At 37.6% G+C, this 15,846-nt stretch overlaps 1 protein-coding gene across 1 annotated transcript in view; it reads left to right on the top strand.

Moving 5' to 3' along the window:
- Nucleotides 1-15,846, top strand: part of LOC149567726 (tetratricopeptide repeat (TPR)-containing protein) — a 217,655-nt gene that overhangs the window by 32,097 nt on the left and 169,712 nt on the right. Inside the window, exons 3-6 of the mRNA XM_089820990.1 lie at nt 13,872-13,964; nt 14,072-14,179; nt 14,741-14,911; nt 15,120-15,208. Coding sequence (XP_089677116.1) covers nt 13,872-13,964; nt 14,072-14,179; nt 14,741-14,911; nt 15,120-15,208 — 461 coding nt within the window. The remainder of the gene's footprint in view (nt 1-13,871; nt 13,965-14,071; nt 14,180-14,740; nt 14,912-15,119; nt 15,209-15,846) is intronic.

Genomic DNA, 15,846 nt, shown 5'->3' with positions numbered 1-15,846 from the left:
TTGAATCGTAGATTGCCCTCCAACATTAGATTAGTCAAAGATGCCATTTGCACAAAGTTTGAGGCAATGTTGAGGCTGACCCAAAAAAATGACAAGTGCCTAGGAGAGTAGACAGAAAACCCAGAAGGGATCTACTGTCGTTTTCACCTAGAAAAAATGGACAACCCAGTTGAGCTCTCGAAAAACCCAACAAGAATTTGCAGACAATTTTTTTTTGACCCCAAAAATTAGGGTTTTGGGCAAAACCCTAGCCGTTTGATTGGAGATCAAAAAAATGGCGGATTTGGTGGAAAACAAAGTCTGATTTGTTGCCCAGAGTGTGACTACAGGTTGAGACGATGCCAAAAAAAACTAGATTTGACCTTCCAAAAACAGTGGTAGATTTATGAAACAACAGAGACAGGATTTCAGAAATCGCAGAGCTGTTTTTAACAAAAACGTCAGAAAAAATGACCTCTTGATCTGATCACGAGTTTATCCAAATCTAGGCAGCATGGGAGTTCGAGTTTGCAAAAAACAAAACTCACAGGGCTGGAAAACACGCAGAGCCATTTAAAAACGGCAGCCAAAAAACGCAGACCAAAATAAATCTGCGATTTTCAACAATTAGACCCGTGATTTGCCAAAAAAACTTGGACCATTAATGCCATGGGGAGTTGCAGAAAATGGGTGTTGAAAAAAAACACGGGAGTTGCAGACAAGCCGAGGTAGGGTTTTGCGAAAAACGCCAAGAAAAATCTGCCCACGATTTGCAGAGCCTGCTTTTGAAAACTCCAAAATCGTGATTTGCTGACCAAACAGAAACCCTAGTCGGGATTCGAAAAATTTGAGCAAATAATTTCGAATGAAATTATGAATCAAGTATTGGCTTTGATACCATGTTACAAGATTCAAGAATTAGCAGATTAACGGATTTCTGCATGATTGATTTATTAACAGAGGAACAAATCTTTTCCTTATAAAGAATTACATGGACGTAGACTGAAGACGAAATTAGAAACAAAACTGAAGACAGGATAGGAAACATTCCTATCTGGACTGAAGACAAAAGAGACAGGATAGGAAACATTCCTATCTAGACTGAAAGACGAACTACAGACAAGTAGTTGACTGTTATAGAAAGTATAAGATATTATCTTAATACTTTTCACACATCTTTTTTTACTTTTTTTCTATATCACAAGGTTCTTTGAATTTTTTGCTTCAAGTTTGAAATTCGGCAAACCTTTGAAAAATGTATAAAATTTGCCTCCAAATTCGTATGGAAATGGCAATACCTTCAACAAATTGTTGATGACGGAGAAGTTTCTTCTGCTAGTAGCTTGGGCACAACAACTTTCTAGCGAGTAAAGATATTTGTGAGAAACAAGCATTAGTAAGGACGGATATTTGTGAGAAAGGAAGGATTTTTGAGGCGGGCTGTGCGACAAAAGGATCTCATTCCATTCGGTGTTGACAGCAAAATCTCGGAGTCAATTATTTTTTGTTTCATTTTTTCTCTGTTCATTTTCATTTTTAAATAAAATATAAAATAATCATGTTATATATATATATATAATTCTGATAAAACTTAAATATTAATTTATTTAGATGAAAAGAAATGTATAATAAACATTTAATTTAAATAAATTTATTATATATTATTAGTTTACTTTAATTATTAGTCAAGTACTTTTTTTGATAGGTAATTAGTCAAAGCCTAGATTATTTATTATTATTGTTTTGGAAAAAGGAGGGGTAAAAATTTATTCACTCAAAACCAAGTTACAGAGGAAAGGCCGAAGGCCCAAAACAACATTACATACTCCTGTCTTCTAGTAACATTTGATCAATGATCTCACGATACTCAAAAGGTAGCTCATCCCTACCATTAATAACCCACTACCCACATTTTCTGAAGGCCACTTAGCCAGACAATCCGCCACTCTGTTCCATTCGTGAGGGATATGACGAAAGGAAACAAAGTCCAAGGAACTACAGAGACTAAGAATTTGTCTGGCCAAAGAGGCAAGTTGCTAGCTAACATCCTCTAACCTCTGGTTATTCAGCATATCCACGACAATCTGAGAGTCAGACTCATAGATGATCTTCTGCCACCCTAAAGAACAACCACGCTCAATGGCAACTTTAATAGCCAGGGCCTCCATCAGAGTATTAGAATGTTGACCCTTGTAAACAGAGAGTAGAAAAACCGCACCACCATCATGGCCTCTACCAATAGCCCCAATACTAGCATGACCAGGGTTCCCCCGAGAAGATCCATCCGTATTGATCTTCAAGAACCCAGTCGAGGGAGGAGACCACCTCCCATCCCGACACACCTGCTACTTACCATGGCTCGATCTTTTACTGGGAATGCATCCCTGACAATTATCTCCTAGTTTCAAATTCCTCACAATAACTTGATCCCCAGGATCTATATTAATAGACATATTACACTTTGCATAGATCATCTCTTGGAGCCTATTGAGAATCAACTTCCACAATTGGGAGCTACCTAATTTGGAATCACAGAAGATTCTATGATTCCTTTCCAACCAAATGTTCCAAAGAATGAAGATTGGACCAACCATCCAAGCAATATGTAAGAAAGAAGTCTTCGTTGAAGGTCTGCCCAAGCTTGCCCAAAAATCAATAATAGAAGTAGCATGAATACAACCATGACACCAAGCCTCCCACCATCTATGCCATATCTCTCTCGAAAAAGGGCAGAGAAAAAACAAGTGGGAGACACACTCCTCATTGTGCAAACAAATAACGCAAACCGAAGGTCCCTAAAAACCTCGTTTGCGGAGATTCTCCCAAGTGAGGCATTTCTTCTGAGCCAACAACCATAAGAAAAAGTTACACTTGGGCCATGAAAAGCTACTCCAAACCTTCTTCCACCAATTCACTTCATCTAGACCGTGTAAGTTCCTGTCAAGAATAGCATAGCCTTGAGCCACTGTAAATTTACCTTTTGGACTGGGGCTCCAAGCCAAATTGTCCCTCCCATTGAGAGAGCTGCAAAACCTATCCTCCAGAACTCTAGAGAGAAGGGCCCGATCCTCATCAGAGCCACCCATCGACCACTCCTGAGAGTCCTTCCAGCAAGTCATCTCAACTTGCCCCAGGCGCTGGACAGTCTTAAAATGCTCCACCTTAAGCCAACTAGCATTAGTGAAAGTTTGGGAAAGGGGAAGAAGCTGGGGATAATTGGAAAGAATGGGAGGATGGCCATCCCACGAGTCCTGCCAAAACAAAGTATCCGAGCCTCTGTTACAAATCCAAAAGAGCCCCTCCTTAATAAGTTGGGCTGCCTTCTTAAGAGTATCCCAAATACAGGAGCCTTTACCCACCAAAGGAAGACGTGGCACCTCAGAGCAATCCACACTAGGAAAGTACTTATGGGTAAGAATCTTAGCCCACTCTTGATCTTGATTGTTACACCATCGCCAGTACATTTTCGTAGCCAAGGCCGTGACAACAAGAGCCATCGAGCGAAGCCCAAGGCCACTCGCATGTTTTGGCCTACACACATACTCCCACTTGACCAGGCTCCACTTTGAGGAAAGAAGACTCCTAGACCAAAGGAATTGCCGAGATAAAGCATCAAAGTCCCTCACAAAGTTAGAAGGGGGAACTTGAACACAACACCTATAAATGGGAAGAGACTGCACCACAGTCTTTAGCAGAACCACTCTCCCAACAGAAGATAACCATCTGTAGGTCCAGTGACTAACCTTACTCCTGAATTTATCCAAAATCCCCTACCAGTAATCCTTCCGCTGAGTACCCAAGAACAAAGGGACCCCTAGATACATCAGAGGAAGGGAGCCAATTTGGAATCTAAGAATTCTAGCAATCCTGTTCTGAATAAGCCGAGGAGTGTTAAAGAAATATATAGAAGAGTTGTCATCATTAATTCTCTGTCCTGAGGCTTTCAAATAAATATCCAAAGCTTTCCTGATATTCACTGCCTCACTGATTCTAGCCATGCCCATCAATCCAGTATCATCCACAAACTGAAGATGAGAATACAAAGGAAGGTTGTTATTTCAGCTCCAACCTTGGATAATACCTTGCCGTACTAAGCTTTTAAAAACTTGCCAAGACCCTTTGCCATGATAATGAACAAGTAGGGAGAAAGAGGGTCACCTTGCTGAAGCCCCCTAGAAGTGCCAAACAACTCTGAAGGTTCTCCATTAATAAGAACTGAGAAGGAGGGTGATATCACACAACTAAGAACTCATTCGACCCACTCCACAACAAACCCAAAAGTCAAAAGAATTTTCTGTAAGGACTCCCAACTCACCTGATCATAAGCCTTGGCCATGTCAAGTTTAATGAACATAGCTTTCTCCTTTGAAGTAGCCATATAGTGGATTGCCTCCATTGCTATCATAATTCCATCCAAAATTTGTCTTTCATCAACAAAGCTACCTTGTTCAGTAGAGATCAAAAAACCAAGGAATGGCTTGAGCCTCTTAGCAATCAACTTGGTGATGATCTTGTAGACAACATTACATAATGCTATAGGCCTGAATTGATCTAGCCGATTAGCCCCTTCCTTCTTAAGAATGAGAGCTAAGAAGGTTGAATTTAAAGACTTCAGCATTTGTTTATTCCTGTATGATTCTTAGGCCACATCTAGGAGATCATACTTTATTATCTCCCAGAATTCTTGGAAAAACTCAATCGGAAACCTGTCTGGACCAGGGGCCTTACCTTTCTTCATATTAAACACAATTTTCTCCAGCACTGGAAGCAAGATAGGGCTTAAGAGGGCGGCATTCATCTCAGTAGAGACAAGGTGAGGGATACAATCCAAAATATCACGCTCTTTAGGCCTAGCACAAGGATCCTTCCTAGAAAAGAGAATAGAGAAATAATTGACTGCTTCCCTAGAGATGTCTTCATGAGAAAAGATCTGAATTCCATCCATTAAGACAAGAGAGGAGAGAGAGTTCCCGTCCCTTCGTGCCTTAACGGAGTTGTGGAAAAAGGCCGTGTTCCTCTTCCCCTCCTCAAGCCACGCAATACGGGATTTCTGCTTCCAGAAAATCTTCTCCCGAAGCTCCCATTCTTCCAACTCCTGAAGAGCTAGGGACTCAGCTTCGCTCATCTCAGAGTTCAACCCTTGGTCCCGAATCTGGCGAGTAATATTATCTAGCTTGGTTTGAGTAGCAGTCTTCTGAACATGTAGATACCCGAAGCACTATTTATTCCATCTCTTAAGCTTGTATTTCACATGTTGAAGCCTCTTACTGAAAGTATACGTGGCTGTACCATGATCAGGCATCCCCTCATACCACCAATCCACCATAAGATTAGGTAGAGACAAGTCTCTGAGCCACATCAATTGGAATTTGAAAGAGGGATTCTTGGTGACTGTATGGAGTGATGGAAAGCTTAACGGGCCAGTGATCCAATTCCCTCCAGTCAAGAATTTTAGAACTGGTGATCCACCTGTTGTCCATCCAATAATAGGAAACCAAAAATCTGTCAAGCCTTTTTGAGATAGCCTCACCACCACATCTCCGATTGTTCCAAGTAAAGACACCATTAGTCGGCTTCACATCAATAAGAACCAATGGGCCAATCATATCTCTGAGTAGAATTGAGGACTGGTCCAGCCTAGGCTAATAACTGCATTGAAATCACTCGCCATAATCCATGGAAGATAAGGTTCCAAGGATTGGATGAATCTAATATGATTCCATAACTGAGATTTACCTGGAAAGTCCGTAGGAGCATAATATTGGATAAGAAGCACCTTTCTCCATTCTCAAAGCTAGTGGCAATCAAAGAAATTGATGGCCGGCTAGAAATCCACCAAAGTGGGGAGACTTTCCTTGGGTCCTAGAAGCAAGCCACCCCACTTGAACTATTCAAGGCACCCACCCCCTGCCAAGAGCCTGGGGGCCAGATATACGCAGCACAATTAGCCAATCCATCCAATGAAAGTTTAGTTTCCTGAATGAAGACTATATCAGGAGATTGGGACTCAATTAATTTGCGAACAACCTTTTGTCTGGGGATGCTGTTCAACCCCCTTACATTCCATGATAGCACTATCATTTATGGGGGTGAGAGAAATGAGAATCAATGGGTCTCACAGACCCAGACTCAACCAAATTTTCACCCATTATCTTCACTTTCTCCTGATCAGTCTTCTTGCCACTTTTTGACGGTTTATCTAAAGGTCCCTTTTTGAAGGGTTTCTGATGAATGATTAAAACAAGGGGAGCCTTATTACTTTTTGCAGAATCCGATGTCCCCTTAGACCTAAGGGGGTTAGAGGCCACCAAGACTTGGCCTTGCGAACCCTATGATCCATGAAGATCCCCGATATCCTGAACTGGAGGGGGCAAATCAATATCCAGCTGCTCGGCTTGTAGGTCCCCTGTCACTAGAATCTAATCCTCTCTCTGCATATCTCCTTCTTGAGTCTCATGCTGACTTTTGGCCTTAGAAGAGAGCTCGACTAGGATGCCTTCCTCTTGGACCATGTCTCCAAGAGCCTCAAACCTGTTAAAGGTGCCATCAGTCCGCCTATCCATCCAGTTTCTCGTCTTACCTTTGCCCTTATTACGAGATTTAACCTGAGTAAATCCCTCACTGTCAATAGGTCCATTAGATACCATGGCCTTTCCCTTGTCCTCTCTAGGGGGACTTGAAGCATCCAAGGAAGGGATCTTATACCTGGGACATCTGCGAAGAAGATGTCCATATTCATGGCATATTCTGCATCTAAATGGTAGGATCTCATAATTCAACTGTTGAATCAAGGAAACAGAGCCCATACAAATCTCCATAGAATCTGGCAACGAATTATTTAAATGAACTTCTCCGCAAATACAAGCAAAAGAAATTACCTTTCGATCTTGAGTCTGTGTAGCCGAACCCACAAGTTTTCCTAGAAGCATCGAGATTGAGTGAAGAATATCTTCCCTCCAGAACTCCAAAGGAAGTCTCGGCAAGCATACCCATATCGGAACTCGAGAAGGGATTTCCTCGGCAGAGTTAAAGCCCATGTGCCAAGGCTTGATGAATAGCCCCACTTGGTTAAAGAAATAAGGGCCACCTTCAAAGGCCTTATTCCTATTCGACATGCATGAGAAGATGACCATAAAGTAATTATTAGCTGCCAACAGAATTTCCATATCTCCTTTTGGGTTCCACACCTGACGGGCCCAGGAGTCTAACACAGGCAATGAAAGATGAAGGCCCAAAAATTTGCAGATAAGAGCACGATTACTCTAGTACTCAACATCCTCCGAAACCTGTTCAGGTTGAATGACCAGAATTGGCTGGACTTTGGCTTTCTGCAAACATCCATTAATTTTTTGTAGTCGGAGCTTCCCATTAGAAGATGATTCTCCTTCCCCTGATTGGGATTTACCCTTCAGAGCCCTACAACTGGCATGCACCCTTGGAGCCGGCTCACCCATCTCCAAATCTTCACTCGAAGGACGGGGGAGGCAACACCAAGGTCCCCCATTCACCCCGAGCCTGGATAAAGGACGCAGACAAGGAAAAAACCAGGCTAGAGCCCCTCAACCCCACACTACTGTGAGTTCCCACCGCATACGCAACAAAGAACACCAAAAAACATGATGTAACAAAGCACCCACGCCCAAAAGGGATGCCCTCGCGCAGAACCCCACCACACAGCAATCAACAGCCAGTAAAAAACGCGAGCCATGAACCAACAAAAAAAAAAAAAAAAGTTGCAGGGAGCAAGAGAGCAGACGGGTCGGGCTAGGGCACGTAGGCCCTAGCAGATCGAGAATCGCTTACAGAAGCCATCCGTCCGATCATATACAAATATTATTATTATGTCGTTATATTTATTATTATTGTTAAGATTAATTATAATTATGAGTTAATTTTGAGTAGATTTGAACCCAAGACCTCTCCAATGAGAGGCTCGCAATTTACCATTGTGTTGTAGGCTCTTGCCTATTATTAGTTATCTACTTTTTAAACATAAATTAATTTAGTAATCATTATTTTACTTTTTTCGTAATAAATTTTTTAATTGTAAAAATAAAACTTGTTATCCAATAAAATATTGTATTTTGTAATGTTGTATTTGAAGATATATATAAAAAATTAATATATTGAAATGAAATTTAGTATTTTTTATGTTTTCAATTTAATATTTTTTTTTTGTAATGATGTCAAATCTATTTAGTGATGTATAAGATAAGATAAGACAAGACAAGATAATAATATTAATTTCCAACAAAAAACCACAAGGGTTTATGGGACTGAGCATACAAACAAAAGAGCTGCCCAAAGTAGGAGCACCAAACGGTGTTTGAGAAGAAACAAAACAAGACACAAAGCTAGAGAAACCAAGGTAAGGACTAAGGATCCTTCCTTGGTACAAAGAGACCAGTCACAGAAGGATATAACCATGAACGATCCAGTGTTTTAGATTGTCTCCGAGAACCATTGGAGGAGTGTTGCTGTCTGGAAAGTTAAAATAATATACATTGTTTTGAAATTAAATTTACACAAAACGAATTTATCGTCAATTTTTTTTGAAGCCAAAAGTTCATCAGAATTCTATTGGTGTCGAATTTGGACCTTGTGACTTAGCTTTTACTTCTTTTCCAGTTACCTTCTTTTAGGTTAAGTCCCATGTGTCTATTTCTTTTTCCTTTTTTTCTTGCATTGTTATTTCTTCAAGTCTAGGCATCCCCTTTGCCCTAAGTCTTTGCTATTGTAACATCTCGATTTCCTTGGTCTAGATTAACATCTATCTTACTCAAAGAATACAGTTATTACCTCACTTCATAGGAAGACAGTTATATCATTTCAGGTTCATGTGAATAAGATTAAAATCAGTCAGACAAAATTTCTTAACTTAAAAAAAACTTGAAGTACCATCAAATGAAATTAATTTCAGGAATTGAAAACTACTTACCTCGGAAAAACTGAGATTGAAATCAACTAGGTATGCTTCTGCATCCACCCGGGTTAGTCCACAAATACACTATAACAATTTCACATGACTAACATCTAAAACCGCTATCTCAAAAATCATATGATAAATACCACTATATTTTAAATTAGGGCATCACATACCACCGTATCAATTAGGGCATCATTTACCACGGATTCAATTTAGGGCTTCTGCGACGACGGAATCAAATAGGGCTTTAAATTCCTTTCCTTCCGATTGCTTAACTATGACAGTAACTCAAGGTTAGAAATATACTTATATTTGATATCCATATAAATGAAAAACAATCCACGATTCTATATCTTGCATCTAGGTGTAAAATAATGGTAACAATAAATTAACTCAATTTAATCTTACCTCATAAATAAAAATGATAATACCTGTTTTCGATAAACAATTGAATGCATAGCTTATATCTGTCTGACACATGTCCGACTTCTTGGGAAGAGATGAAACATTGTTAGGGGCTTAACCACCCGACCTTGGACCACAATTTATCCCCACACGATCTCTAATGAGAAAGGCCCTTCTTGCTCGGAATAGACAGGGGACATCTTGCCATCCTCTGGACTTCCTGGTAATTAACTCACCATACGATTTGGCAGCAGGAGATCACAATAACAGGAATATGCATGAGCTATTAATTAATTCATATTGTATGATAAATATTGAACTGTCATAATTGATACTGATTCATATTTTTGGGATTCCTTTCTCACACCTCATCACCCATCTTCTTGGCTACACAACCGGGTGAGTCCTAGATTTTCGGAATTCTCAGAGCTGGTTCTCAGAGCTGGCGGCTCTGTCAATTATACATGCACCCAGCATTCACAAACTATGATCACATAATTATGTTCTTAAAAGATCTCATAATTGAATGTCTAATTAATTAACTCCACCTCTTCACCATATTGCCTGGTGAGTTCCATGATGTTTGGATTCAAGATAATATTTTCATCTTTGTATGGTATGATTGAATGTGTAACATTCTAAGCTAAATTTAATTACTCACAGCTTTCATTGCTTTTCAATCTCTTTTATGCATGATTGATACACTCTTATGTATTAAGAAAACATCTATGATATAAGAACAGTTTTCAATAACTAGAAATCTATTACTGTCCACCATGATTCAGTCTGTGATTATATTAGTTCCAGTATGTTGGATTTTTCATGATTTCATATTCATCTCTAGATTGAGTATAAATGGAAGAGTTTAGATCCTAAACTTCATTGCAATTTCCATTTTTCAAATTGAGACAGTTTATAGTTAAAAGGGACAATCAATGATATGAATATACTGGATGACCTAATATCTTGTAATTGATATCCAGCTGGATGATAATCCTTCTAGTCATTGATCTTAAATGTTTTAGAGAATTCATACTTGGATATGTATAAGGTTAAGGAAAATCATCAAACTCATATAAATCAGTGTAACGTTATCACATAAGGAAAAAAAATCAGATAATTTACACAATTGGATAATGAAGGAAAACGTCTGATTAAACACATATTATTGCAATAATATTAAAAGAAAATAGTCAGTAGACTAGAAACACGGAAAACTTCAATGATTAAGTCTGGAAACATGCATACATCAATTCGTAACCACAAGGAAAACAACTTACTGGTATTAAAGTACAGTAATCTTATGTACTAAAATGGGGTTTTCTTTCCCATATTAAACAACCGGCTCAAGGATTAAGTTTTTACAGTCATAATACCAAGGAAGGCATAAAACGATTTACAAAAGTTAGATCATCTTACATGACTCTCTCTTAATCCAAATCCTGAGAAGAGCCCCCACTGGTATCAACCTGTCTATCCTGGCTCAGTGATTGTGGAATCAATATCGATTTGATTCAAGGTGGAATTATAATCAGAGCCGAGTTCAGCCTCTGCAAACAGCTAACAATGAATTCGGGAAACCAAGAGAAAGGAAGCCAATGAAGTACAGGAAAAAGAATGCCAAAAGACCATAAGGAATCCATAATATAGAATGGGGCCAAACCTTTCGGCTACCATTGGTTACAAGATTCAATTCAAATACCCTCAAATCGACTTAAGAGAAAATAAAGAAAGGAGGGAAAAGAAAGAAAGAAAGAAGATGAAAGGTTTTAAAGGTTATTATAATCATTAAAATCTAATATGTACATCACTTAATTGATTATTAAATTGTAATGGTGCTAAATGATTTTATATTTAAACGTACGTAATAAATAATTATTAAAAATAGTATAAGGAAAGATAAATTAAAATCCTTTAAGATACATTTTTATATTTTAACTCAATTATTTTAATTAAATTATTAAATAACTCATGCAAGTCCTGCAAATGTATTCTATTTCAAATCGTTGGGTTCTTTACCCGTCTGCCCAGTGATGGTGATGCCTTGCCTAATTTTTTTTTGACAATGTTTCCACCCTTTTGACATGCTCCCTGCAAGGAATTTCTCTGTAATTAAATTATAAATTATATAATCATAAATAATCATAACAGTTAACCTTTCATCTTAATTCCATGAATTCGCGATTAAAACTAACATGTCATCTTCACTTGAAATCATAACGACCAACTATCTTACCATTTCGCCAGATTATATCAAATTAAATTGCCAACTGACCTAATGCGAACCTCAACGGCTATATTTCAAGCTATGTCAAAAATTGGGATGTAACAACTATTGTAACTCATACATGTTCCAGTTCCTTTGACCTTCCCCCTTTGCCCTAAGTCTTTTCTAGTATAACTCATGCATGTTCCAGTTCCTTTGATCTTCTATTGGTGATTTGTGGACATTGATATAATTTGTTTTCTTTTCTTTATTATTCTGTTTGGTATAATAAGGCAGACAGGTATGTTCGTGATGTAGCCCACTATAGTTGCTATTGATTTCCTGAATGCTATTGCCAATCCTGTAATAGAGCTTAGCTTCTCTCTAATTATTAATAGCTTCAGACAGAGGTCAACCCTGAATTTGAACAGCCATCTCTTGGGATCAGTGCAAGGGTATTCTTCCTTTGGGAATGTGTTGGGACATACTTTGTACTTTTCTTCTCTTATTAATTGAAAGTATGGCATATTGTCTTTATTTCTTTCTCTTTCATCATATTGAAATGATCTTAATAATGGTTCTATTTATTGATTTCTATTAGATTGTGCATTGATTCAAGAGTCAACTATTTAACATGTTCTGAATTTATACAATTATTTTTCTATATCCAGAAATAAATATCAGCTAGTGGGGCAATGATCTGCCAACTCGGTAGTTCTTGTAATGCACATGTGAGGTTAAATGCAGGATTTTAAAATCTTCTAGTTACCAAATAGCTGAATACGTCTAAAATAAAATTCATAAACAGAATTTAACTGCAAAGCGTGTGCCTATAACATCTCCCACTGTCAAACATTAAAAAGCTGTAGTGAAATTTAGAATATAATTCTGTCAATTGCTAAATGATAATGTAGTCTACTTTCCTGGACCATCTTCTTCACCTAGTTGTTGCTTTCTGACCATGGCACAAGGTCCTGTTAACTCCAATTTAATTTGATAGTTCTTGTAATCCTGACTATGGCCATCTAACTGTTGCCATGCTATGTGCATTGTGTACCTTGATCTGGTACAAGAGGTTCTGGTAAAGAATCTCCATGTATTTGTGCCAACAGAAATAAAGTTATTCTAGGGAGCAATTTATTTATGTTTCTTGCATGATTTACTTTTCTGGGTGATTAGCCATAATAGCTACAATTACTGTTCTGTCAGTGTGTAATAATTCCTATAACCAGAAACTGTGAATGTAGATATTATATGGATTTATGGAACATATTGATGCATGCATATAATAATGTGAATTTGAAGGGTATCATATGTGTGTGAATGATGAGGAAATCCCATTGTGAGGTGCAAGCGAAAGCTGTGTCAATGATGGTAATAGGTATAATTATTACTTTTTATCTTATCCTTTATGTAAGAGATACCAAACTATTAAATTTGTCATCTTTAATTCTATGGATATCATGCTGAAAGAGGACTCACCTGAGGGTAGCTTCTTGATCAAATGGAATAGTTGTAGGATCAAACTACATCATCAAGCATATAATGAAAATATCATGTAATCCTTACTTTGGGTTAAATGGCTAATTGTTTTAATGTTGGCTTTAACGAGGCAGATATTGAATCTTCAGATGGTGATAAATGTAAGCTCATATTGACTTGTAATGACTCAGTCCAGATTGTGCAAATACACTTGATTCTATGATTCAATTGTGAAAATGCACTTGTTTATGAAATTAAGTGTTTTTATGATCAAACTTGTCAAGTTGTAAACATATAACAAGATGATTGGGATGCACATTGATAGTGCTCTTTACTCATATATGGTGGTGCACAATGCCATGCTACAGGGAGATATATAAATTCTTGAGAGTGCCCTTACCCTTTCAAAATTCTGTGTATTATAGTGGGCTTGGCCAAGAAGTGTGCTGGTTGGACTACAATTTTCTGGTACTGACTGATACCATCAAAACAATATTAGTACAGTACTCAGCCAACTAAGGCATAAGCCGGAAATGTAGTTAGTTTCAATATTAAAATATATTTATAAGATAGTTGTTACTTTGCTGTCTACAAATGGTATATGTTTCCAGCAAATTCTATTGGCTTTGATGCAACTTCTGTTAATTAAACTAAAGCTGTACATTGATTGATAGATGAGATGCCAGGAGGGGAATGATTACAAATCACTCTTTCATAATAATTAGTGACAGAAAATCATTCTGTACTCTGGATATCACTGCATTAAGTATGTCATGATATATCTGATCCCACTTTCTAACCATAGACTACATATATCTGAAGTTTGTCACCTAAAAGAGCATTATTTTTACCTTGTTCTGCTGTTTCTGATAGGGTCTGGTACACGTTGCTCGCAAGATGCCCAAAAATGCCCATGCACATTTTGTGCTTGGTCTTATGTACCAGAGAATGGGTCAGCCTACTAAGGTTAGTCGTTCAGTATGGTCATTGCATGTTTATTCGAGTGACTAACTCTTCTCTTAGTGGCGAATAAGTTTATACAGTTCATAAATGTGCTTGAATTATATATGTAGGCAGTGTCTTCATATGAGAAATCAACTGAAATTTTAGCGCAATCTGAAGAAGAAACAGGACAAAGCAGGGGTCAATTACTTTCTTTAGTTCAGATCCACCATGCCCAGGTATGGAAGATATCCTGGCTTAAAACAGCCTTTTTCCAAATGCTCTATGTTTTGTATGGAGCTCATACAAATATAGTGTCATTACGAAATTTGAAATATTTCTTCTGCAGGAAATGTTGAACTGAAATCAAGGTAAAACATTTTATTAGAAATTGATTTGGTAAAATTGCCATTGCTCTGGTGTGCTTGGTATTATAAAAGCTGAACTTGCAGCCCTGATGAACAATCTTTTTATAACTGGTAACTGGGTATATCATATGTTCATGGTCATTCATGTCCCCTATTTCTTGTATAGATGGAAACCCACCTGATTTTGTGTTAGGCTTCTACAGCTTGGACCTGTTTTTGTAATTATGGCCACATTTAAAGGTTCTGACCAATTCAAAGATTTAGTTATAATAAGTTGTCATTTCAAATTTTTGATTTCCATCCTAGTCAAATTTGATTGCAATTAAGTAAAGATTTTTTGTCTGATATCAGCTATCCGGCAAGTTTCTCTTCAGAATCCTCTTGTATATATTTTGTTACAGGCATAGTTATCTCCTTGCATGCTATTGTCAGTGTCTTTTGCAAGGTACTGTTGGAGATCATTGTACTTTGGATAAGGAACTACAAAAGGATGTAATTGAAGATGTTGTTTGCAAGCTGAAAGAATCAGTACAGGCAGATGATCGGCATGCATCTGTTTGGAATACCCTTGGCTTACTGCTTCTCAGAACAGGCCGTGTCCAGGTTGTAATTTTGAGTTTTCTCTGTTTATACTATATGGTTAGTTTCTTTTTCTTTCTCATAAAACTCATGTCCTCTGTATTATCTATGGCTAATCGATAAGTATTTTCTGATTGACTTATTAATTTGGATAACAATATTGTCGGCTGTAGTTTATATTCTTAAATCCAAAAGGTTTCTCTGGTTGACATAGTATAATGTTGATTTGCAGAGTGCAGTTTCTGTTTTGTCTTCTCTGTTATCCATTGTGCCAGATTATTTGGATGCACTTGCAAACCTTGGAGTTGCTTTCTTGCATAGGTATATGGCTTTCTCCCAATGTCATTGGATTTGTGATTAAAAGCAATCTATGTTTCTACATTGTTTTTCTATTTAGAAAATCTTGTCACTTATAAATATTAACCAACCATCGATAAATATATGCAAAGTTGTTAAAAGAACAATTGCATAAATGAGAAAACAAAAATGAAGAGGGTTTTTGTGTGTTTTCTGCCTGTATATTCTATATGAATTTGTCAGAAGTTGCAGTTTGTCTTGAATTACTGAGTGAATACTTGCATGCAACTTGCTAGATTTACCTTGCAATTCATCTTAGAATTCACTAGGTCTTTGACCTATGCTAGAGGATATCTTTGGTAGAGGTGGGAATTTAGCATGTTTAATTAGAGAACAAATATGAATCTTTAGAGGTCAGTATAATGCATCATTGTAGGAGAATTCATTTCTATGGATTAGATGAATTTGGAGAAATACAGTTGGAATATCTTCTATGAGGATTTTTTGTTTAAGAATTCATTTCAATTAATAGAGATAGCAACATGTATGTGCAACTAAAGCACTAAGAAAGTGATCATCGATGTGTTAACATCAAGTGATATATCATATCTATTAATGGAGAGAACCACTGCATGTGAATGAGTCTTTGGAAGAGAGGCTTT

Source organism: Cupressus sempervirens, chromosome 3, assembly GCF_028749045.1.
Source record: "Cupressus sempervirens isolate cs-2001-9-10 chromosome 3, ASM2874904v1, whole genome shotgun sequence".
NCBI classification, from domain to species: Eukaryota; Viridiplantae; Streptophyta; class Pinopsida; order Cupressales; family Cupressaceae; genus Cupressus; species Cupressus sempervirens.
This window is presented reverse-complemented; position numbering and strand designations above follow the sequence as displayed.